This window comes from Aquila chrysaetos, chromosome 19 (genome assembly GCF_900496995.4).
Source record: "Aquila chrysaetos chrysaetos chromosome 19, bAquChr1.4, whole genome shotgun sequence".
In the NCBI taxonomy this organism is placed as follows: Eukaryota; Metazoa; Chordata; class Aves; order Accipitriformes; family Accipitridae; genus Aquila; species Aquila chrysaetos.
This window is the reverse complement of record NC_044022.1, coordinates 10,109,832-10,135,629: the sequence shown is the minus strand read 5'-3', so window position 1 is coordinate 10,135,629 and position 25,798 is coordinate 10,109,832. Positions and strand designations below refer to the sequence as shown.

Here is a 25,798-nt window from a genome sequence, read left to right as displayed (position 1 = left end):
CAGGGCTGTGGGGAGATGGAGACCAACGTATCACTGAGGCAGGGACTGATGGCTGCAGGCTGGGCTGAAATGTTGTCCTGGGCCATGGGCTGGGGCGGGGGGAGCCCTTGGGAGGGGGTGGGTCAGGGCCTGTTGGTGCCCTTGGGGCCCTGTCCCTGAGAAGAAGCCACCCCTGTGCTGGTACGGGCTGGGACCGGCTGCCGGGAGCAGCTCTGAGGGAATGGCCCCGGGGGTCCCGGAGGGGAGTGTGGGGGACGTGGGCCGTCAGCGAGTCCTGGCAGCAATGACGGCCAACGGCAGCCTGGGCTGTATGAACAGGGGCAGAGCCAGAGGCCGAGGGGAGTCGTTATCCCCCTCCACTCAGTACTCGTTAGACCACATCTAGGTACTGCATCCAGCTTTGGGCTTCCCAGTAAAAGACATCAATAAACTGGATCAAATTTAGGGGAGGCCACTGAGGTGATGGGGCTGGAGCACTGGCCCTGTGAGGAGAGGCTGGGGGAGCTGGACTTGTTCAGCCTGGAGCAGAGATGGCTTCGGGGAGGGGATGGACCTTACAGAAGCCCCCCGTGACCCTGGGGAGATCACTGAGGAGATGGAGCAGGACAGAAGGACGAGAGACAACTGGCAGAAGTTGACAGAAGAGAGTCAGCCTGTAACACACTTCCTCCATGAGGACAGTCTGGCAGTGGCACAGGTTGCCCAGAGAAGCTGCCCAGTCTCCATCCTCAGAGATTTTTCAAGCACCAACTGGATGAAGCCTTGAGCAGCCAGGCCTGACCTCAGAGCCGAGCCTGCTGTGAGCAGGAGGTTGGAGCAGAGACCTCCTGAGGTTCCTCCAAGCCTGAGCTACTCTGTGATGAAACCATGAGATTTCTGTCCCTTCTTTCAAATACCATTGAGATATTAGAAAGGTCAAAGGTCATCTGGGGACACAAGTGACCTAATGGGTAGACAGAGATCCAGACAGAAACACCACCTTAACTCATAAACCATGTTTCCTCTGAAACCAGGCTGACGGACTGTGTCACTGAACTCAGGTACCGCATATACTGGCTGTAGTAATTAAGGCTGAAAGACTGGTGAGTCTCACACACCGTCACGCTGCACGTGGCAGCCAGGCTCCGCTCAGGCCTAATTCCAGCTGAAGCCATTTTCACGTGGAGCTCGTCACCTTGTAAAACTACTCATCAAATACTATGCTTGGCTCCTACATGGAGTACCGGCTCCTCAAGGCAAGTTGTAGGCATATGGCTCGCTAAGGGGTTAACATGTCTACTGTAAAGATACTACTGCTGATGGAAAACTGTTTGTGCACCAGAGACTCATCAGATGGCAGGAAAGGAGAAGGCAGCAGTAAGCACATCGCCAAGGCAGCACATCCCTCCTCTGGCGTGATGGCTGCCGACAGCTGTGTGATGGACTGAGGCTGGGTGCCCCGTTTTAAAACTATGGCACCATTTGCCATCAGCATCCTGGCAACAATAGTAAGATGCTGGATTTTATTTTTTTAAATGAACTGTCTATGGCATTCACAGTAAGTGAAAAATAAACACAGTACCAATACATTTTTTCATTTGAATGCAGAATTTATTTCAAACAAATAATTTTAAATATGAAAATCCTATAAATTATGAACATTTATAGAATATACTTTTGCCAAAGAAAAAGCTTGGAAGAGCAAAGATGTCAAAATCCGGCTCTGCTAAACTGAATGAAGCTGATTGATTGCTATTCAAAGGGTATTTCTCCCTATGTTTTCATGCAGTTGTCTGTTTTACAGACTACCATTATTCAGTGTAAATATTAGTTTACAGATCCTCATTAGGCTGCAGTCTTCCACAACTGATTTATGACCAAAAGCAGTTTTTACTTGCTTACATTAAATCAAGCCACCTAATTTCCTGTACACACATAGCACAGCAAATGAAAAAAAATTATGCCAGCAAGGAGAGAACTTAATCCAACTTCTTGAACGGATAGAAAATATTTACAAATAAAAATGTTTTAAACCATACACTTCTAGTCAAGAAAAACTGTACGACCATTTACTTCCCTTGTAAACATTTATTTTATTACTCTTTACCTTATGTAGGCTGCTATTCCCAATTTTTGGATTAACATATTTTGCAGAAATGTACAGCAGCAGAAATTCCTGATACTCAACTGGTTTTATTGTCTTACTCTACAGCATCCTGTACATATAGAATAGAGCCATTTACAGAAAAACATAATTTCTCCTTAGAATACTCCATTTTACAAGATTGCAATTATACAGTAGCCATTTCCTTCCAGCATTGCACATGTCAAGGTATGTTTATATCCTTCCAAAACAGGCATGTCGTAGAGATCAATTCTGACTATAAATACTATACTAGTCCTTCTATGTACAACAAAAGACAAATTACCCCAGTATAAAGTAATAATACTTATATATCGGTACAGATTTGAACTACAGACCCACTTCTTTAACGAAGTTTACAGTATAAAAAAATAAGGAATCCAGTTACCTACTACAGTATTTTCATCTTTTAGTTTCTTGTGGAGGAGTCAGTAATACAAGCATAGCTTGTTTTGTGTAAAATATATTATTTTAAAATACCAGTATAGTGTCCTTCCAGTTACAAAAATATAATTATGTTCTACAGAAATTTTATTGAATTAAAAAGTGTATAAAAATATGGATCATCATTTTAGACCATATGTGAAATTAGAAATAAAGTAGAAGTAAATGTATCATTATTTAAAAATACTATCTTCTGGCTCAGTGAGCCACTTCTGATTTCGCGTAAGAAGAGATCAAAGCTTAGTTAGAAATTTAATGGCCAGGGACGAGTTTTGGCTACTGAGTAATACTACTACATTATTAGTGTGGCTGAAGAAGAGCCACTAGAAAACGTTTACAGCCGTTCAATTCAAAGGATAAAAAGTACCATGATGACAGCAAGAATGGTTGAAAAATACCAAAAAAGGATGGTAATTTAGCAAAAGGCAAAGAGGATTTCTTACTCTTTATTTACTTCATATGTACAAACCCACCAGTCTGTACGGTGCAGTTGCGACCCAGCCAAGCACAGGGGCAGCAGGAGAACTTAGGGATGTAACAAGTTGTATTGGTTATGGTTGTCTTCCCACTATTAGGGCAACTTAGGATTCAACCTATGAGGTTTATATAGGAAATAAATAGGGTAAATCTTTTTACATTTTGCATGGGTTAAAGTGTCAGATTGCTAATCCAAATTAACCCGTTCCCTAAGTCAAAGGCAGAAATCTGGCCGTTCATCTCATTTTTAGTCAAAGCTGTGCCAGTTATTAATTTCCCATGTCTGAAAAGCAGATTTCCATGCTCAGCTGTGTTTAACATCCTCAGGAATTTCGGTGAGTTTTCCAGTGCTGTGCCCTTTGCTGAGCTGTTTCCCAGGCACTAGCAGCACTTCTGCAACTCACATTGCTCACTGCTCTTGCAATGCTGAGGAGAAAAATCCTGGTGTGGAATCCGCCTCAACTGCATAGCAGAACAAACACCACCAGGGACATTACTGCTACACTTCCCAGGAATGCAGAAAAAGAACATTCATACACAATATGCTGTAAACGGCTGAACAGGTTTCGTTTTGTGGGGTGTTTGTTGGGTGGGATGGATTGGCATTATCATGCTTGATCTGGTAAATGAGGAAAACTGGAGAAACAGCAATTTATGAACACAGTAACCTCTAGGTTTTCTGTTAAGTTTTGTAAGAAAAAGTAGCTCAAGCCAGAATTTATCCATCCCAGCACTGCGTAGCTGGCAGGAGCCTAAGCCACTGCTTGCTGACTCAGAGGAAAGCCATCTCTGGAGTTACACTGCCCGAAGCTCCACAGTTGTTTACCTTCTATTATTTTTGGGAAGGCATTTTTTAACATTCTTTTTCCCTGCTAGGAGAAACAAGTATGTGGCTTCACCATTGTTAAGACAAAAGTCAAATGCTCAAGCTAACATGACATACTAACTTTAAAATTAATGAAGTTGTACCAATTTATAGCAGCACAAGAACTGGCTCAAAGTATTTTATGTGTTTTTGCCTGCCCAGAAACTACTGAGCTATCCTGCCATCTTAGTACCATGGGCCCTTCATAGCTCCGATTCCTTATCTATCTCATCTAGGTAGTATTCGTCATCGGTAGTGGTATCACTGTCTGAGTCCGAATAAGCTGCTGGGTCTTCCCGATAGATATCAGTCGGCTCTCGGGGGGATGAAGCAGCCGATGACATTTTGCTCTCAGCAGAACTTGAGCTCAAAAGCTCAGCCCTGTTTATAGAAGGGGTCTCTCTATCTCTGAGAGTACCAGGGTTATTAAGAAGACAAGGTCTCCATAACCGCCCTTCGGTGAGTGACCTCTTGATATTTTCCAGGAAAGCCAACTGTTGTTCTTTGCCAAATATACCAAATTCAACAGAAGGATACATCAAATTCCTAGTGCTGTAACATTTTTCATTGTCCGATGCCCAGTTTTCATTTTCATCACAAGACAACAGCTCTGAGTAAGATTTAAATCTCCTCCCACGTATACCATCTTTTGTTAGAATATTGCTTCCCGAGGTGAAGGTCTCACAAGAATCTCGAGCACAAATACTCTCAGAAAGGTGACGCTCACGCTGACTTTTGGCATGACTCTTGCGCAACTGATGGCTATGCAAGTTAGCATTTTTTAAGCTAGCAGCCTGACAGGTATTTTGACACTGACCAAGCACTGTCCAGGAAGTCAAGTTTTGTTCTGGACATATGTCTGCCTGCAAGCAGCTATTTACATATGTGTTTGAGTTTTTGTCAGTTAGAAGTGGCAAGGGAGGACTGCAGGCACAACTGCTAGCTCTTCTCTTCTCATCATCCAGTGGGTCTGATGTAGTAGCACTGGGGGAGATGGGCTGGCTTTTGCTTTCTAACCTGAGATCAGATGTTTGGGAATTCTTATTTCTTGTGGTTACCATTTTATCTGGAAATAGGGTTGTCAGACTTGGCATATTTTCCACTTTCACTGCAGTTTTTCTGGGACTGATGGCTTCCTTCTGGGTGTATGAGCTTGTAAAAGACTTCCAATTGTTATTAACAAGGAAAGAAGGATCATTCTGATTTTCAGTCTTCTTATTCTCAGCTGTTCTTGGTCTTGGCGTGTTCTTGTCAGGGTCCGGACTGTGATTCTGATTTTCATTGTCCAACTGCAGGAATGGCTGATGGGAATCTGTTGAAATCAATGAGTCAAGGGACATGCTGACCTCCAAAGAAGTGGTACTTCCATTGTTCTGTGAAAAAATGTTACTTATATGTGGTTTGGGGGGTAAATTTTTACTTGAAAATTTTCGACTTGTTTTGTAAACAGCTGCAAGTTTATTTTTAATTGAAGGTCTGTTTTTCCTTTTTTCTATATCTTTGACTTTGTCTCTTGTGCAGTCAGAGAGAAGCTTGTTCTCATCTTCTGCACTCTCTGTTCTCTTCTGATCTTGTGTAACCCTGAGGACTTTATCTTTACAGTTAATGTTCAGGCTGCCTTCACTGTACCTCTCTGATTCCTGCAAACCACTATAATCTTTACCCATCCGAGTACTCTGTGAGTTTTGCTCTTTTTTAATTTTTGATTTCTTTAATTCATCTGTATCTGTGCTAACCACTTCATCTAGCTGAAGTAATGGATCAGCACTGGAAGCTGTGCTTACCTCAGATGCTTTGTTCTGAGACTCTGAAAGCACTTTGCTACAAGAGTTTAAATAATTTGCATTTTTTCTTGAACTGTCAGCCCTTAATTGCAGTCCACTACATTTATTATTATACAGAGGGGTGGTTTGGTGTAGGAAATTTACTCTCTGTTTGACTTCGGTACTATCCCTGTACGTGTCTTCCGCAGGAGGAAGTGGCACATCAGCATGTTCTGTGTTACTGTTCCTTCCAAGGGAACTCTTCTCTTCTGGGTGGAGGAGTAAACTGTTCAGATTTTTATTGGTGGTCACTTTAAGGGGCTGATGGCAGTTTTCAGAGTTTCCCTTCTGTATAATATTTTTATTTGTTGAAGTAGAATACAAAGGATTCTCTAAACGTCTGCCTGGCTTGGGAAGGGTTGATAAAGTGGACATCAGCGGTGTGGCTGTTTGTAAAATGTCCTTCTTTTCTTTTAGACGTATTTCTGTATTTTGGCTGCTTGAAGCATCAGACATGGCCTTACCTGACTTAGCCACTATTGCAGTGGATTGTGGACCACCAAAAGAAATTTCTTTTGTCACCATGTCTGAAAGCACATTTTCTGCTAATGAAAGATCTGCTGAACCATCTTTCCCACTAGGTACCATACTCACTGACTTTGAAGTACATATCTTCTCAGAGCTAGGACATAAGTGGGAATTCTCTTCTTCACTATCAACAGCAGTTCCTAAGTTCTGAGGTGTGACCAGAGCTGAAGATATTTGGTCAGATGAATATGAAGGCACCTCTTTTTCCAAAGTACTGGGGAAAAAAACATTTGCTAAACTCACATGACCTTCATTTTTCTTGTTTTGTATTTTTGGTGACTGAGCATTTTCTTTGGGACAAGGTAAATCTGCATCCTCTGAATTATCTCTAAAGAGGTTACAAAATGTTCTTGAATGCCTTCGTGGTAATGTGTAATAAATTGAAACTAGTTCATGATACTTGACATGATCTTCATCAACACAAACTGTAAATGTGCTTGTAGTTTTATATTTCTGCAAAAAATTTCCCCTCTCCTTACAATCTGAAAACACAGAGGATTCTCTTCTGCTTAGATGTTTACATCTGTCTGTCAGTTCAACTGATGTACTACTATTTACTGAATCATTAGGACTTTTGGTTAAAGGACTGGGGTAATCTTTTTCTTTGTTACTTGTAGCAGCATTTAATGATGCTGATGTTAAAAAGGAATGTTTTGAGTCTAAACAAGACATATCTCTTTTCTTAGAACAAAAGGCATCAGCTCTACATGGAGTTTCAGACCTTAAACAATCATATGTTGTTCGACTTTCTCTAGGTAAAGAGATGGGCGTATCTGACATAATACTACCAGCAATGCTAGCTGATTTTCTAGGCAAAGTGTAATAAATAACAAGCGGGTCAGGAGATTTAAGGCTGTTTCTGCTAGGGGAGCCAGTAATGCTGCAGCTACTGGTATGTCTCAGCAAGTTGTCTTGCTTGTGAAGCCTTTCAATACAAGGTGAATTACTCCTTATTTTTCCGCTTTCTTTTTCAAGGCAAAAATAACTTAAACTATGTTCAGAGGTCTTGGGGTCTCCATCAAAGCTATGCGTATAAATATTTCCAGAATTTCCATTTTGTGGAGAACTAGTAGTGAACTGTCCATTAGAATCCTTAGTAACTAAAGTGCTTGTATTTTGCAGTGTTTTCTGTGAAATCTTTTTGTTAACACCTATTCTGCTCACTTGAGCTGTTTTTCCACCTTCTCCTTGAGATTCAGTAACTGTGCAATTTACTGAAGAACTAGTTAGCGTTCCTAAACATTTAGAAATGTGTTTATAAGAAAGTGCTTGTGGAGAACTTTGTGAGGAGCTAGATGAACATTCAGGAGGACAGGACAACATGCCTTGGCAGTTTGTTAATTTTTCAGTGGATGGAGCAGAAGCAACATTCAGCAGTGAGGACTGCCTCTTTGGAGTAGCTTGGTTAATGGCTTCTGCACTCTGATTATCCTGTTTGATGCTCTCTCTTTTTGCTGCGTAATGCAGATTATGTTCCTGTTCCTTCTCACTTGGAAGGAAAGGTTCCTTCCTGCTCTCATCAGCTGGCAAAATACAGGGAGGCTGACTAAACACACTGTTGGGTGGGCAATTGTTTTCCTTCATTTGTACATTTCTTTTATCACCATTTGATGTATACATTTTTGCAGTATCTCCTCTGGCAGTGATTTGGGTTTGTCTCTTTGATCTCATTGTGTTAAAGAGAGATGCATCACTTTGCAACATGGCAGAAGCAGGGCTATTAGAGGTAAAACTCTGGGTGTTGATGTAGTTTTTATCTGCTTGTTGAGAAACTGACTGTAACGGCATGTCTTCACCTGGCAGTTTCATACCTGCAACCTTTTCTAGTTGTGTAAAGTCTGCCTTAGTATTTCTTTGGGTAACGATGACTGAATTCCTGTTCAGTCCTATAGGTTTTGTTTGGTCCTTTGAATTAGGAAAGACTGACTCATCAGTTCTGATACTAGACGAAGAAACTGAAGAGTTACAACTTAGCCAAGGCTGACAGCCCTCAGTGACTTCTGAAAAAGTTCTATTTGCGCTTCTTGTTATCCTTTTGATATTCGTATTTTCTGGAGAATACACATGAAAATCATTCTGCAGGTGCTGTGAACCAAACTTGGCATTCTTTGTATGTGCCCACTGCTGGTCATTTAGATTAGCCATAATCACTTCAAAGCTGGCATCAGGGGAAATAAATGCTTCATCACTGTAGTACTGAGGAATATCAGCCCAAGAAGGATAGCTGTCTTTTCTTCCATAAGAATTTTTTTGGTTTGCATACAACTTACCAGGAGAAGAAATGTCTCTATAGTAGGATCTAGAGAGATTATTTTCTGATTTGTATAAAGGATAATTTTCCCAGTTATCAAGGGACAATGGAGAAGTAGCTTTGTCAGGGCAACTAACCCTACTAAAGCAATTACTGCTTGAAATAGATCTTCTGTAGTGGTGTTTTGAGTGGTAACATGAGTATTTCTTGGTTTCTTGCAAAGAACTAGGATATCTACCATGGTCCATAGCATGAAACTCCGTCAGTGATTGGGTTCTAAACATTTTTTCTTGAGTTGATGTTTGTCCAGGAGAGTCTGTTGTGTTGTTCCATACAATAGAAGACAGAGGAATTCTCTTTGGGTTCTGTCGACCAAACCTTGGTAAAAAACCATTGTTGCTCTCCCTTGTGAACGGATATTGTAAACTAGATGCTGATAGCTGGTCAGAAGATACTAATGATGGACATCTCTGAAGGGAACATACGGAGTAACTTCTGCCAGCAGTATCCCTGTTCATACAACTCTTGTGCCTAAATCCACTGTTCTGTGTTATGGAAGGAGGGTATAAGCTACCTTCTGAAGACTGTCCAAAAGAAACGGAAGACATCCTGCTGCTTAACAGACAAGAATTTCCATCGACTAGATCACCATATTTGTAATCTTCTTGAAAGGCTGTCTGGTGCCAGTTTATATATGCACTGTGTAATTTCCTTGGTCTGATGAAAATCTTGTGTTCATCTTTGGCTCTTATTGTTCTCAGTCCATCTGGGAAAAATGTGCTAGGCATGTCACTCCAGTCATTTCTGTGTTGCCCTCTACTAACAGTCTGCCTCTTTGAAGTAGGGAATGCACTACTGTATTGGACATTTGATCCATTGCTAGTAGAAACTGTCCTGTCCAATGGGTCTTGGGCTTGTTCCTGGGCCAGCTGGTCGTCCAGATCATTTAGAACTGCACAGGAAAAAAAAGGTACTTGGTTTTGTTTTAATTATCTTCTGACTATTTATGTTAAAAAGTTTAATGTACTACATTAATAATCAGAACTGGTTTTGAAAGGAGCCAGCTTCTCAGCATTCAAAACCCTTCCCAAACCACACATTCTTCCTCCACAGGACCTTTCAGCGGTCACCCATTATGACTACAAGAAAAAGAATGTGCTGCTCCATGACTGATCTTAAAACTGTTCTTTATGTAACTGTTAGTCTTTATGCTATCTAAATGAAAAACAAAACAATTTGAAGTCTGAATTCTTACTCACACACTACATATGTGTGCGTGCGTAAACTTTCCAAACCTAGTTTGTAAGCAAAAAATCCCTGAAAACAATTCACTAAGCAAACATGGACCTTTCTGTGTGTTCACAAAGCACAGTTATGATGTAACTGTAAGAAGACACAGAATCCTGCAAACCATCAAACAAGCATATTCTGTAGTCTGGCATGTCCACCGTTTGTTTCTTTCAGAAAAGAAGTTCTCCAATAAACTGTAGGTTATTACTTTAAAATGAGCACTGAAAAATGGTATTTTCTGTATAAAAAAGGCTAATAGTTAGTGTCCTAGTTTCAGCTGGGATAGAGTTAACTGTCTTCCTAGTAGCTGGTACGGTGCTATGTTTTGAGTTCAGTATGAGAAGAATGTTGATAACACTGATGTTTTCAGTTGCTGCTAGTAGTGTTTAGACTAATGTCAAGGATTTTTCAGCTTCTCATGCCCAGCCAGCGAGAAAGCTGGAGGGGCACAAGAAGTTGGCACAGGACACAGCCAGGGCACCTGACCCAAACTGGCCAACAGGGTATTCCATACCATATGACGTCCCATCTAGTATAGGAACTGGGAAGTGGGGGCGGGGAATCGCCGCTCGGGGGACTAGCTGGGTGCCGGTCGGCGGGTGGTGAGCAATTGCACTGCGCATCATTTGTACATTCCAATCCTTTCATTATTGCTGTTGTCATTTTATTAGTGTTATCATTATCATTATCCGTTTCTTCTTTTCTGTTCTATTAAACTGTTCTTATCTCAACCCGTGGGTTTTGCTTCTTTTTCCCGATTTTCTCCCCCATCCCACTGGGTGGGGGGGGAGTGAGTGAGCGGCTGCGTGGTGCTTAGTTGCTGGCTGGGGTTAAACCACGACAGTTAGGAACTCGTGATTCATTCTAGCAACAAAGCTGTATTTATATATGTAGACAGTCTCATGAACTGGAATTAAACACTATACACCTCAGTTAACCAAGATATTCAGCCATAAGACTAAGTGACAGCAATGTATTTAAAGTATTTTTATTGGCAAAAAATATAATGCTTTTGCTAATTGTATTCTTTTTGTATTTTGAAAATAGCACACATTAGATATAAACACAAATGGATATGGTTGTTCTGTTACAGCATTTCCTAATCCATTTAAATAAAAAAGACTGACTGATCAGTCATTACAGATCTGTGCTAATAGTACAGAATCATTAAGAAAGCATTGCTAGGTATGTATAGTTGGAATAAAAAAGTTGATACAAAAGTACTAAAATTTTAAATTTTTCTAAGTTTCTCTTCAGCACAAAAGAGAGAATACTGCTGAAAGAGTCAGTTTAGAACACGAAAAAAGACGAGTTGTTTCCGAGTCTTGCATTTGGAGGACATCAGCCAAGCTATGTACAGTTTTTCTCTGTCAGTGGGCAAGTATGCACAGTTATGACTGACACCCAAAAGCGGTGACAGGCATGTGAGTTTCAGAAGAACCACAGCCCACCGTGCAGTGCTCTCCCCTTCCAGCACTACTGACTCACCCACTGCTTCCTGATCATGCTTTCAGTCTGTGATCTCTTGTAATTTAGGGTGGTAAAAAGTAATATTCATGGACATTTTTTTGCATAGATCTGAGAAAGTTTATGGAAGAACACCTTGGTATTGCCATAGGCTGGGTCTGATCTTGCCTCGCTTCCTAGCAGTAAGGAAAAAAAAAAAAAAGAAAAGGACCAGCAACTTTCGACTGGTGCTATAAAGGCTCCCCGAAAGCTAACTGAATGCCATAATGCCTGTTGCTTCCATGGTCTGAGGCTTTACAATTCATAAAACCAGGCCCAGTAATTCATCATTATCAAAATTATGCATGCAGGAAACTGGGATGAAATTCTTCTTGCGTAACTGTTATGTCTGCATCTAAAGGATGCAATATGGGCTCCTGTCACAATCAGCAGAGAGAAAGGTATGTTTTTAAGGTGTGATTCTTCTGAACTGGATCTGTATGAGATGAAATGCACTCTAAGAGTGACCAGTGACACATCTTGAAGTCAATGTCAGAGTAGACATTCTGCTGTCAAACGAAGCCAGCAAAAAGTAGCCACTATGCTAGAAAGTAATGAGCCATATCTTTACAGCCTATGCTTTTGCAGAGAATTCTCTGAAGCCAGTCACCACAGTCACTTCTGGTAACAATAATATCAGAACAAAGTAAATACACACACTTACCACTGAAAACCTCCTTCTCTAGCTGTTCATTCCATTCCTGTGTACTTTTCTCCATCATTTCATTTTGGTTTGCATCAAAAGAATGACCACTTGTTTCAGTTGACATTGGGGAATGACACATTTCAGCCTGTTAAAAATTGTAAGGCAACATGATTTTAGGTCTAAATGTGGGTTCAAATCACGTTTCACATGTTACATCACAAATCGTGTCACAAGTCACAGAGGTCAGTAAACTCTTTGTGGGTCCATTAAATACTGTATTATTAAAATATACAACTGAGGATTGTAAAGTTGCATGCATTTTAGAGACTTTTACATATGTATTAAGGAGATTTGCTCATCTTGTCCTCATACTGTAGTATGTTTTGGATACATGAGTTATAATGACCTTATAATAAGGGGCATAGTTTACTTATTTTTTTGATATTCATACTTATTGCATTGTATCTCTTAATTTAGTTTTCCCTAATCACTTCTTCCTTGACCAGCACATTTTAGAATTCACACACTGACCTCCCAACAGAGATTTAATAATTTAACACCATAGTTGACTTTCATATTGCAAGACAGCACTTTAGGGGGCTGTGATAAATTACCTTAGCAGTGAGGAAAATGTCATCCTATTCCCCATCTGAGTTTAGTTTACATGTTAAGCTGGACAGGTTCCTATCCCATCCATATTTCTCTCAGCTCACAGTCTCAGACAGTAGAAGCGCAGAAAACTGCTGAACTGCTGACTTATTTTAGCTGAGACTCTTCCTCCTTTTTTTTAATAAAATCCCTTACTACTTTTTAGTTCTCAATATTCGTAATATTTTGCTTGTCTAGCTATAATAGTCCATTTATATAATTGGCAGCATTCTCTGATATGATCTTTGTTCAGTCATATATTAATACAGATTATCCCTTTGTTTTTCAAATATGAGAGAAGGGAGGTGGCCAATTTACCTCCTCTATACCTTTGATTATATACTGTATAGTTTCTTAGTCCCCTCTGTGGTTATACCACACAACTGAAGAGGAGGAAAGACATGTTAGTAATACAGGCCAATAAAGTAATTAAAGTAGCAAATATCACCCTTGGAGGAAATCTGTTTATTTCAACAGCGTGCACTTAAATTACATCAGAAAGAAATCTGTCGCTTCATCCTTAAACTGAGCTTGTTCTTATAAAATGCAACATTCAGCCAAAAAATAACTTCCTACTGTCAAAATTTACATTTACATTGTAATTCTGCACATGGAAATGTTGCAGGAGAGGCTCTAGCTTACTGCCTGCCCAAGTCAGCTCCTCCTTTTCACCCTTGTACAAATGAAAAGAAACAAAGTAAATACACTAGATTATTTATTCAGTGTGAGTTTTGACCTATTTGCAGGTTGGTTACAGTTGCCACAACATGTGAGGGTTTTGGCCTAGGAAATTATCCCTGCAATTATTACCTCATTAGGAGAAAACTGAAACCTGATCAGAGCTAGACTTGGGGCCTAGCTAGGAAAGCTTTGGACTTGTATAGTTAACAGGGCAAGCTCATTCTACTGCATTCAACAGGTTCACAATACAAACATTTCACTCAGTGTTTAAAACAAGAACAGCAAGAACACTATTTAAACAGGCATTATATCAACAGCCTAAACAAAGGAGACTAGTTTTTGAAAAATCTGTGGTTTAAACATTGCTGACAATAATGTTGATAAACTACTTACCGTTGCCATTTCTTCCACTTTCGAAGATGAGCTAGCAGAATTGTCATATCTGTAGACAGAAGGATTTAAATGTTGGCTTTGAAAAGAAACATGATGTAATTTTACCACGTAGTAAATATCCAGCATTTTCTCTTTAACAACTATTGAGAAGCATCTGAAAATAAGACTGCTCTATGAAGAATCCATCCTCCCCTCCCCCAAAATCCTGCCAACAACAAAATGCTGGGGGAATGTACCATTCATTTTGGCCTTGTCAGCTTGCAAATGTTGTAGCTGCACAGCCAAGAATGAACTCAACCTAGTGATATCTCAATGTCTGGAACAGCCATAAAGTAATTGTTTCAATCCAGCATTACGATAAGATGGTATTACTTCTTTTTCCAAACAACAATAGTTTAGTTAGGTACTACGAATAGCTGAAGTTAACTACTTGTAAATCTGTAAGTGGTTTGCATCTGCAATTCTATTGTTTTTCTCTTCCATTTCAACCTGCTCAGACCCAGCTGTGCTCTGCCCCTGTGAAGGAGAGACAGACAGCAGATTATTCTTGGTGTGAACTTTGGGACTTGCTGCTACTCACCCCAAACAGCCTTTACTTACCAATTTTTAACACATGGTAGAAGGCTCGTCTGCTTTCCTAAGCTATATAGGACTGCAAGGGCTTGGCAGAGAACTGGCTAGAGCATCTGTGAGTAATGCAGTGGTTAGAACAAGCTGAAAAGCCCTGAACATAAAAGGTATTCTGTTCTACGGATGACTTGCAGACATACAAAATAAACTAAAGAAACAAGAACAGGACTTGACTTCACTGAATCTATTCGAGTCTGCAGATCCTTATTTTAGAACTAAGCAAACCTAGTCCCTTCAGAAGCCCTGATGGAAATGTTGCTCAGCTTGTGGTTATTGCCAGTCTCTATATTCTTCCTTGTCTCCGAAACTGTTTTTTCCCAGGAAGTTAATTCTTGAGGGAAAGTGAAGTAGGGAAACACGGTTCTGCTCAGTCCTGTTTGTCTCAAAGTCTTTTTGAATGACCTTGTTCTTAGGCTCTTAAAACCTTCTTGTGCTCAGGTAGACTACTTTATTGTGCTTCAACAGCAAGTATAAACCGGCTTGTTGGCAGGTTCTTTGTGGCCCAGCCTTTCCTCCTGAAGTGCTTTGTCATTTGTTTGCAATGTGCTTGCAGGCAGGGAAGAACAGTTGAAAGGTGCAATTTGTTTTTGCTTCTGTAATTGTGAACTGTAAAACCAGGATTCCTCTCTGACATGGGGTCCAACTGAAACCAAAGGAAACAAGCCTGTTGACCTCAGTGGGCTTAGGATCTGGCCAGACAATCTGAATTCAAAATTCCTAATTTTTCCTTGTAGCACTGAATATGAACAGCCATTAATTCAGTGGGTTACTGCTCCCTGTGAATGAAGTTTATCGAACCAGGACTCAGAGACATATGTAGCTCTTCCTTTAAACTAAAATAATGTTGAATATGTTTTAATGCTTCTACAACAAAGTAGAAATGAAACTTACGTTTCAGAGTTTTTACAATGATTTTCTGCAAACCAAGTTCAATGAAATCCTGTGGCTTAGCGAGTCACCTTAATTTTAATTACATGCATAAAAAAAATGTAAAAGCTTTGTTAGAAGCTCTCCTCTTCAGCTTTACTGTGCAAAGCTGCTCTACGGTTCTCCCCACTTGGTGCTGTGCTTAGTGTTGCATTAATTGCTCCTTGCAATGAGGCTACATGAAGTTGACATGTTAGTTAGAAATGTCTTCTGATAGTCTAGGCAAAAATTAAATTTTCATTTGCACCTCTGGCACTATTCTAAATTCCCCCATCTCTTTGTTGTCACTGTTCTTTCAGTAATAACTGGTCATTGCATCCTGCTTTACCTTCCTCCCTGCCAACTTATACAGACAAGGTTATTTTAATCTTTTCCCTATGCCAATCCTTCCACTTCTCAAACTGCCTCATTATTTTTTCTTAACTCTTTTAAGTTTTTCAGCATTTCAAAATTAAAGTTTTGCTTACTTCCAGAGAAATATTGCTTAATTTTAGGAAAAAGTGATTCAGTTTCTTTTTTGGTTAAGGATATTGAGCAATGTTTACATTGTTTTGCACACGCATGCACGCGCACATATACACATACTTGTAAACATTATCTATTATTCATAAACAGAAAAGAAGTTAAATTACTGCTCAAGTTCAGAAATATTTGCCATCAGAAAAATACTACTCACTGTGGAAACCAAGAAGTTACATTTTATACTTTTTCACTTATATACATATGTATCCTTTTTATGACAACCAAATGTAAGATTAAAAGTAAAAGATGACTCTACTTACTACTATCACTACTGGTAACAATAATATAAATCCATGAATTAAAATATGCTGCGAATTAGTATTTTCACTGAGGCACCTGTCTTCCCCAGGCCATCTCTGAGTTGCCTAATGTCAGAGTGTAATCCGTTTTCTTCTATACCATTCTTATCAGTACTACATAAGAAGCCAGCTAAGCAACAAACACATAACTTAAATACGCTGAAAACACAATTAAACAGCATTTCTTTTCCAGTATGAATCACACTTACATATAAGAATAAGGATGAATTCAAGAACACCGAACACCTTTGAACCAAAAGTGATCGAACGTTTCACTACCTTCAAACTACAGTTACAAACCTTTTATTGGCATCTTCTGTATCTCCGCATAAGCATAGTCTGTTTTGCAGCATCCATAATTTATTCTCACAGCAAAACACCGCCACAGCTGATGAAACTCTCTCCAGTACAGAAAGGACCCTCTAAACCGCCATTAATACTTAGCTATTTAAAAGCTTCTGCCAGTTAGGCTTACTTACAGGATTTACAGTGCTGCCTCCTATTGTATTTGACTAGCTCTCCAAAATAACTCTACCTGGTGAGAGGCAGATTATTTCACTGCTTTGCCTATGCATAAAGCAAACCACATGCCACGGCAACACCTAGAAGAGGGTGGGGGAAGTTTTCGACAGAAAGGCGTGACTAGAAAATGTAGCAATCAGCTCAGTTACACGTCAGGATTGACTTGTTTATTTTTCAAGCTGTGCTCGGTAAGAAATCAAAGGCATCTGAGCCTGAGATACGATAGATTTTCTGTGGAAAAGCCAAATAAACACATATTAAGAAAAGCTGATGCAATGCGTAGGCACTGGGGTTTTTTTTTGCCTTCTTAAATTAAGAAATCATTTCAATGCTTAGGTTCTACAGCAAAGCCTGGACCTTTGCTTGTGCACTGGCTACCTTACCTTGCACCAGGATAAAGCGCCCTTGAAATCTGCTTCTCAGTTACACAAGTATCCCTTTATTCTGCAGGGAGGACTGTGGTCTGGTGTTGATGTGTCCCAGCATAAGGGGCACTACCATATCACGAGAAAGAGGAGGGAGCAGATGACATGTATGGAGCAGTGTTAAAACTTTGCTTTTTTTTTTTTTTTCTATGCTGCATTGCTATGTAGGAGAGTTGTTACCAGTAAACATCCACAAAGCTAACCTCACGGCCTCTATTCAAACCTCTCCTTAAATCTCCTGCTTTGATGCAAACACTCCACAATGGCAAGCTGCTGTGCTACAAAACCTATGTATCAGACTAATCATCGTTTCTTTAGAGAGTTGCATTCCCTGTCATTGTTTATTATAGCTGTTCCTTGTCTTAGCATCATGCCACCTAGGAGCCCCAGGCATGGACCAGAATACCATCCTGAGACTCCCAGAGTGAAAATCAGCTCTTTGTGCCAAAGATCTTGCAGCTTCATACTTAGATTTCACAGCACTGCATAATCCACCTTTAGCTATGATTGCCACTCCCAAGCATTACCCTAAGATGCACACAAAAATAATAATATTTCACTTAGGTGTTGCTGACATACAGGACTATATGGGACAAAATTTAGGAGAGAACAGTCAGCCTAACTAGCCCGAGCGTAGTCCCCCCATTCCCTCTGAACAGCAGCTTTAACCCTGGGAATGGCAAGGGAGAAGGATGCTCTTCAAACAGCAGCTCCAGTGCTGCATACGAGACCATCTTTGGTTCAGAGCCAGTTGAAACCAAAGCCCTGTCGAAGCACAGAAGACAAAAGCACTGGAGACCTGCCCTGTTTGCCCGGCTAGAGCTAAAGAAGCTGCAGGCCTGTGTCTAAGCTGCCTCTGGGCTAGAAATGGTGGGAACTGATGCAGCAGAGCTGCCTGGGGCTGCTACTCTCTGCCATGGCCTGGGAAAGCTATGCTTTCATGTTATATCACAGCCATAGGGCACCAGATCCCCATGTGCCTTACACCTTGTCCTCTTGAGAGGGAATGAAATAGGATGCAGCCACTGCTAAGTCTAGGGGCTTTCATACACTTAAAGCCTTTATGCAAAACCTGAGCAAAATACATTTAGCCAATTTACCTATTACTTGCCACTTAGCCCTCATTCTTTGACACAGAACAGATAATCTCTCATTACATGACCAAGTAAAATCCCAACCTTCCCAGTGAGGTGAAAGGCAAGAGACTGGAAAAATAATTTTAACAAAATTTTCTAAGCAAAACACAGAACATTATAGACTTTTTTAAAGCCGGAAATAATGTATGTTCTGATTATAGCTCACCGTGGTTGTTTCTGAGTCTGGTTTTTCCTTGATTTTCTAAAGGAGAAAAGCCAAGCAAACGGTGATCTGAACCCCAGAAAGGAAGCTGAAGTGTTCTTTTGTGCTTGAGGATTTGTGCGGGATGACATTTTTAATTCTTTATTATCTAAAAATATTATAAAAATGTGATTTGTTTCAAGTTCCTACTAAATACAGCATTAAAATATACATTAAAAGTTATGTCTTCATAAACAATTTTATTTTGCTTACCTTTTATGCCAAGAAAATCCAGTTTTATTGACATTTTTGGACAGACTATGTGACATGCTGGTTTATAATGACTAGCTAGAAGACTAAGAAAAAGCTGAACAGATCTAAAATTTCAAAAAGTATTATTACGTTTGGGTGACCCAGCCACGAGACACATGAGGCTGATTTTCAGAAAGTAATCAGCACTCAACCATTTGAAACCCAGAACTGTTTTAAAATATAGGCAAATTAGACATTTGAAAATTGAGGAACCCACAATCATTAGTCAGTTTCTTTTCATCTTTGTAAGAAATATAAATATGACAACCCTGAATATACAATGGTTTAGTAGACTGTAATGTAACTACGTAACAGTAATTCAGACTAAGATGGCTTCTGTATCATACAATTCTTTATGATGGGATTCCCATGGCCACTTGAGTACATTTTTTCTGGTACAAACTGCATATCAGAACTGTATTTTAAATGCAAAATATCATGAATGATTTCTTTGGGAAAGTTATGATTTGATTTCTTCAAACGGAACATAAACCCAGTCTGCCTGTAAAGGCAGCTGGCAATTGGTGTGAAGGAGAGGATGAGTATTGCGCACAGATTAGGGAAAGAAACTGCAGGGTCTGCTATTAAAACATGCCACAGGAAACCAGAGGACATAAGGAAACAAGACTTCACTCAGGTATAAGGCACTGCATCTGTTTTGGGTTTTTTTTCCCCATTTAAAACATCACATGCCTGAGACAATACAACAGCCTGAAAATGGCTTATCCAATGACTGTAAGAGAAAGCAAAACCAGAAATGAGAGCAGTGTCACAGATAACAAGAGCAAGGGGCAGTATTTTGGACCTAGTCCAAAATGAAGTGAATAATTCACGTCATGTGATTTAAAACCTGTGTGTAACACATGGCTTTCACTTTAGTGACAATCACTGTGTATTACAAAATGCTGCATCCTTTACCCCTTTCTGAGCCTAACCTCTTGGTGGTATTGTTTGACTTGACAAAGAAGGTGACATCAGGAGAGTGCTAATAGCACTCTGCCGTAGCCAGGATGCTCTAGGGATGTAGACAGAGCAAGGTTTGCAGGTAGAAGTAGTACCTTTTATTAAACCAACTTACACAGTTGGAAATATCAGACAAGCCTCTGAGGCACACAACCCCTTCTTCAGATCTGAAATAGAAACAGCAGCTTTCAAAGTTAAATACCAAGGAACAATCACACAGAGTTTAGTTAGCTAATGCATCAGTTGGACCATCTCTGAAAGAGGAAAATAGTAGATAGCTATGGACTAGAGGGGATGTTGGGGGAAAATGGTCAAGAAAGATGTCTGTTCTGTGTACATCTGTAGTTTCAGGAAAATTTTAGGGTTTCACTTTTCTTCTGAAATACATGACTGCTTCCAGTTGCTATGAAGCACAGATAGGAAGAGCTCAATGAAAACATGCAGAAATGTGAATAGAATAAAAGCATATATTATGCATGAAAACTATCTGGATGGAAGATGAAAAAGAGTACAGAATGCCATGCTTGATATAGACACTCTATGTTTCTTGTGCATGTTCATTTTGGATGGGCAACAGAACCTGTGAAATGAGATCTCCAGAAGCTGCTTCCTGGTCAGCCCAACTTCCCAGACTTTGTCACTTGCCCTGATAATCAGCACTGGCATGCCTTTAGCCCAGTGTTAGCAGGAAAAGTTTTCCACTAGTACAGTCAAACCTCTCTCACCCAAACCCAGATTACCTACTTATTCCAAATGTCACTTAGGTGCTTGTAGTTTCTTTAAGAAAACCAGGTAAAACTGAAACAGTTTTTGTACAAAGTAAACATTGCTGCTTTGATTGGGAAACCACCACTATATTTAGTATAATTACAGCAACTTCATCTTGATTAAGAAAGAAATTTTTTACAGTGAGGACAATCAATCACTGGAACAACCTCCCCAGGGACGTGGTGGAGTGCCCATCACTGGAGGTTTACAAGATGCAACTGGATAGGGTGCTAGATAATCTCATCCAGGCTCCCTTTCCCACAAAAGGTTGGACCACATGATCTTCTGATGTCCTTCCAACCTGGGCTGTTCTATGATTCTACCTATGAGATAAGAATATCAGGGATTTTCTGTTGTGACTCCCAGCTGTGCTTTTAACAGAATCTGCTTAAAGTAATGTAGTCATTTTGAGAATGTATCTTTGGTAATACTTTAACATGAGAGGAAACTCAATACAGTTTCAGAAACTCCTTAGCTATTACACTCTGAAATGCTCTAAGACATAGCTTTGGTGACCATTATCATATACATAAGGAAACAGAAAAATGCAACTCACCAGTGTTTTTCCTGTTCCTTAGCTGGTGCTCTAATGGTGGTTTCAGCATTCTATTGACATCAATATAATTCTGAAATTTTTTTCTTTGTATTTCTTCAAACCATTCTCCAGTCACTCCTTGTAGCCCTGTTTCAGCGTTCTTTCTCTTCAGAAGTTTGCTAGAAAGGAAAAAAACCCCACCAATTTATTTTTAGCCATTTTAGATATTACAGGCACATCATTAGGAACCCTCCCTGTTGTTCCTTTAAGTATTTACAGCGTATTTCTACTTACAATGACTTTTTAAAAGACACAGTGGGATGTGAGACATGATACATCTACAGCAATCACATAAAAGTTTTAGTGACAGCAGAATTCTCCAGCTTAACAATGAGATTATGTGAGCAGGTTAAGTGGACAACTCATATGCTTGCATTATTCTCTGCCTTGATGTACATCCTTCTTCCTTGCAAAAATGAGGTAATAATTCATAAGCATTGTAAAACTAATTGAAAGTAAGTTTAAGTTCAGCCAATAATCAAATTAGAATAAATAATATTCTTAACAAAGCAATTCTTGAAATATTTATTCACTCATTTAAGCAGAAGCAATAAAGATTATTCCAATTTTCAAGAGGAAGTTCACTGAGGCCCTGCCAGTGAGGTGCCCACCACACATTTTCTATGTAAAGGAGAATAATAAATTGTAAATTCAGCTAATAGGTATTCATGCAACATGTTCAACGAGTTTATCACATTTTCCTCTTTCCTTGCTGCACAGTGATTCTGCCTGTGTTTAATACGTACGGAAGCAACTAATAACGAATATGAATGTTCTGCTGTGCAGAGACGAAGCCTGAACAAACTACACACATGTGGCTGCAACCGAAGAAGCTGTTTAGTAGCAAATTGAGGTTTTAGACCAAGAGGTCACAGGAATGAATTGTTTATCTGGACATAAAAGAACAAGGTACAGTTGCAAAGGAGTCGGAATAGTGCAATGGACATGCAAAGTTACTTGTTTTCAAATTACATTACACAAGTGCCTGAAGCACAGATGCAAACACAGCAAATCCACGCCCCAGCTGATTCTGGTGGCAACAGAACAAGACTTTGTGCACAGCCTGGAGATATAATACCAATGTTTTAGCAAGGCTTTCATGTAAATCTTCCACCTTAATCAGTGGTAAATCCCATGCCTAGGAATACAGATGCTCTCAGAGCACAAATTATTTCGGTTATCAATTTGAATAAAAACTCATATTCTCTGAGGCAGCATTACCTCACAAAGCAAACTTAAAATTAAACATCTAGTCTGGAAATGGATGTATTTCCAACCGGAATTGATAGAGGGTATATTGTCCATACTAGCACCTACTGTTCATCTGGTGGCATCTGAAGAATAGGGGGGCAGGAGAGAGACATTTTTGGTAAATGAGTGACTATTTCCCTTGATGAAGATTACACAGACACATGCACAAGAACTAGCCATTTGAAGTAATTTTATTACAAAGGCAAAAATCTTAATCATCACAGATAACTGCCGCACCATGGGAGTGACTAAACACCGTAAACGCCATCTGCAGCCTGGAAAACAGCCTAGCAGTAATGTGAAACAGGAGGAGGCGATGAACAAAGTGCTCTCAAGCGCCAGCTTCATGACCTCACTCCTGTGGCCTTAGCAAAGGGGATCCGAGATACCGCACAGAGCCAGGCATGAGGTATTTTGGGAGTGGCTGCAGTCACAGCGGTTGCCCGGAAAACAAAGCCACAGCAGTTTTGCTTAAGTCCCGAAAGTAGAGACCGTCTCCTAGAATCCATCCCTGTGGTCTTTTAAAACCCAGCCAGCAGGAATTGGTTTTTCTCCTCAGAACGAGCCAGACGCCTTCGGATCCCCGGGCGGGTTCGGCCGCCCGTTCCGCGGGGGAGCCGGCGGGCTGGGGCGCGGGCGCCACCTAGCGGCGGCGGCCAGACTCACAGCCGAGCGCCCGCCACGCAGCAGCCGCCCCCGTGCTTGTCCCAGGGGAGGTCTGCAACCTCCGCGCCCACCGCGGGGAAGCTGGCATCATTTATACATAAACATCTGTCTCCTTCACATTTAGGCATTCCAGAGAGGAGAAGAAGAAATACAAAGAACCACACTTACTCCAGCATCAACCGTATCAGGCGCCGCACAACAGGCCTTTCACCGAAAAACTGTATTCAAAATCTTGCGCAAACACTGACATTAATATTTGAACACTGTAAAGCCTTTAGATGCTTGGCATTATCTGTAGTCATTATCTGTGAATGTGCTGCTTTTGAATTGTGCTGTCATCCCCAACTCATGAGATAAACCCTTTAAATTGCTCGTGCGTATTTGTATTCACACACACATGCAGGCCCCTGTATTGAACCCTGTATATATAGTTATGTGAGCACTGAATAATATTAATATGATACATAATATGTAATTGCAATATCGCATGACTATTAAGTATTTCTCATCTGTGATGACTCCCAGCCAAACCACATCATTTCCCTATATACCTGCTCTGTCAAGTCTACATGCCCCCTCATGATACTAATGAACGACAGTTGTGAACTAGAAGGAAAGCCTGTCTCAAGAAACAATTACAGCAGAAGATGGTATCTGCAGTCAGTATTGCAATGAACTTGCCTTTGAGGCAGCGCTATTGTTACTTGGATTGCAAATTATATATTGAGACACTGCTCTGTAGGAGTGTCAAAACACCTAATGCTCTCTAAACCAAATGTACTAATCCTGCTTCCCTCTCTGCTCTGTCTGTCCTCCTCCTTTCTCTACAGCCACTTTGGACACTCGGAGCCACTTCCTTTTGAAAGGAGACAACATCACTGTGACTGGGAAAAGTACCTCTAAGCTGTTACAGGATTAAAGGCAACTCCACTCCCAGGATAACTTACAGGAGACTGCTCCACAAATGGGATCAGGCAGCAATCCTAAATGACCTCACAGGCTACACCTCATTACCTTTTCCCATCTATTATCCTACACAGCATCTAAACTAATGAATCACTCAGGAGCAATTCCTTTGCACTGTTTTTAAAAACACCTTCTTCCTTATTGGCACAAGGATGTCCCAGTATTTCTTATACAGACATCTCCAGGGAAAAGTTAACCTAAATGTTTGTATGTACTAGACTTTCATGTGGGTTATCATAAATATTGTGAAAAGAGCTGTAGCCTCCCCCTGCCACTTCCTGTTAGGATAATAATGAGCTTTAATTGCTATTCTAAGAGGAAAGGTATTTTCTCTACCGTCTTCATCCAGAATATAAAGCAGAAGACAGATGTATAAGGTAGTAGAAACTGGGTTGCCAAATAGGACGTCTGGGGACACCTCTGCTGTTTGCAGGGGACAGAGGACTCAATCCCACTTTTGCCAAAGCAGAAATTATGATTCCTATAGATTTCAGCAGAAGCAGGATTTGGCCCTAAAGGACTCTTATGACACCCCTCACGAGAGAACAGATACACAGAACCACCTAGCACGAGGAATTACACCAGATGAAGGATAAGCAGACCAGTATTTGTTCCTCGGATCTAAGCTCTCGGTGTCCAAGAAGACAAGGCTGAAAGGATTGCAGATAAAAACAGTGGCGACAGCATTAGATAAAAACTACAGCAGGGCAGATAATATGCAAAAACAGTTACCTAAACCAAACTTATGTCTTTACTCTGTTTATATTCCTTACTTTGTCAGTGAGAAAAGGCTAGAGATGTTAAAAAATAGTGCCTGAAGAACCAGTTCTTTCCTAATTTTTTGCTTCGATTTACCACCTTCCCACTGCTTTATACATTATGCCACACTGGTGAACTGTGTATCTCTTTATCATTTCTACGGCCAGTTAATTTTCTAGAAAACTCTGGCTGCTATCACAGCCATGGGTAGCTCTAAAACGCATATGCAATAATATTTTCTTACTCATAGCTCCTTTTAATTTTATAAAAATAATTTAAAGACATACTTTCAAGTTGTCATCTTATTTGAAAAAAAAAGGGGAAAAGAAGCATTACTGATAACAGCAAAAACTACCACAGCTGAACTAATTTGAAAAAATTATTATCCGCCATTTCATATAAAAGTATAATAGCAACAACAACAACATTCTGGTTTCCAAGGTGCCAGAGAAGCTCCTGTGGTAGGTTAATCCTACCAGGAAGCAAAATAACGATACACAGAGCCACGATACTCTCTCCTAGCACATCAGACACACAATAGGTCTTTTTTCTAAGGCAGTCTTTATTCTTAGTAGCTGGTATATTTTTACTCACATTAAAGCAATCTTTTGTTTATTTTTCTCTCTTACTGTTTTCTGCTTGGCTCATGTCAATAAACCAAGTCAGCTTCATTATTATACATAAAACATTATGCAGAAGTAGGTGAATCAGAGAGGAAAACTGACTCCCATGTTTTGGTTGCACACACTACAAGACAATGTAAAAACATCTAACTGAAAATGCACTTATTTTTTCTTTGGCTTTTGCATTTATAAAATTAAGCATTTCTGCAGTAATTCTCTGAAAAATCAAAGCCTCCTCTATTTTGATGAACAAAATGTTGTGTTGGCAATAATGCTTGAATCTAACCTGCTAAGTCACTGCTAATCAACCACTCATTTAATTTGCCTTCCCCCAAAATACTAGTTTTCTATCTAAGTCTTCATTCTTTTCACTTTTGTTATTATGCTCATTAACCCACTAAGTTGCCATCAGAAGATGTATTTGTCCGAGTGTGTGACTAATAAAACTAAAACTAAAGATATGTATGGGCAAAGAGGATGTGCCACAACAAGGAAGACCAAAGAGTGTGTTGGTTCAGTGTTTCTTTCTGACCGTGACCCAAATACCAACAAATGTAATGAGAGGACTTTCACTGTCCTGAACAGGCATCAGGTCAGGCTGCTAGAGAGTCACCTATT

The 25,798-nt window shown here is 40.1% G+C and overlaps 1 protein-coding gene across 8 annotated transcripts in view; it reads right to left on the bottom strand.

The window, feature by feature from the left end:
- Nucleotides 1-1,627: 1,627 nt before the first annotated feature.
- The window catches only part of EXPH5 (exophilin 5), a 38,691-nt gene continuing 14,520 nt past the window's right edge, over nt 1,628-25,798 (bottom strand). For 3 of the 8 annotated variants that reach the window (XM_030042443.2, XM_030042445.2, XM_030042444.2), the window contains exons 2-6: nt 20,877-21,034; nt 18,302-18,446; nt 13,675-13,723; nt 11,971-12,097; nt 1,628-9,462 (exon numbers count right to left, since the gene is read on the bottom strand). In XM_030042443.2, coding sequence (XP_029898303.1) covers nt 4,112-9,462; nt 11,971-12,097; nt 13,675-13,723; nt 18,302-18,446; nt 20,877-21,034 — 5,830 coding nt within the window. In that variant the 3' untranslated portion in view covers nt 1,628-4,111. Of the gene's footprint in view, nt 9,463-11,970; nt 12,098-13,674; nt 13,724-14,478; nt 14,567-16,352; nt 16,582-18,301; nt 18,447-18,550; nt 18,626-20,872; nt 21,035-25,798 lie in introns of those variants that run through there. The other 5 variants (XM_041118555.1, XM_030042446.2, XM_030042447.2 and 2 more) reach the window with 5 other exon arrangements.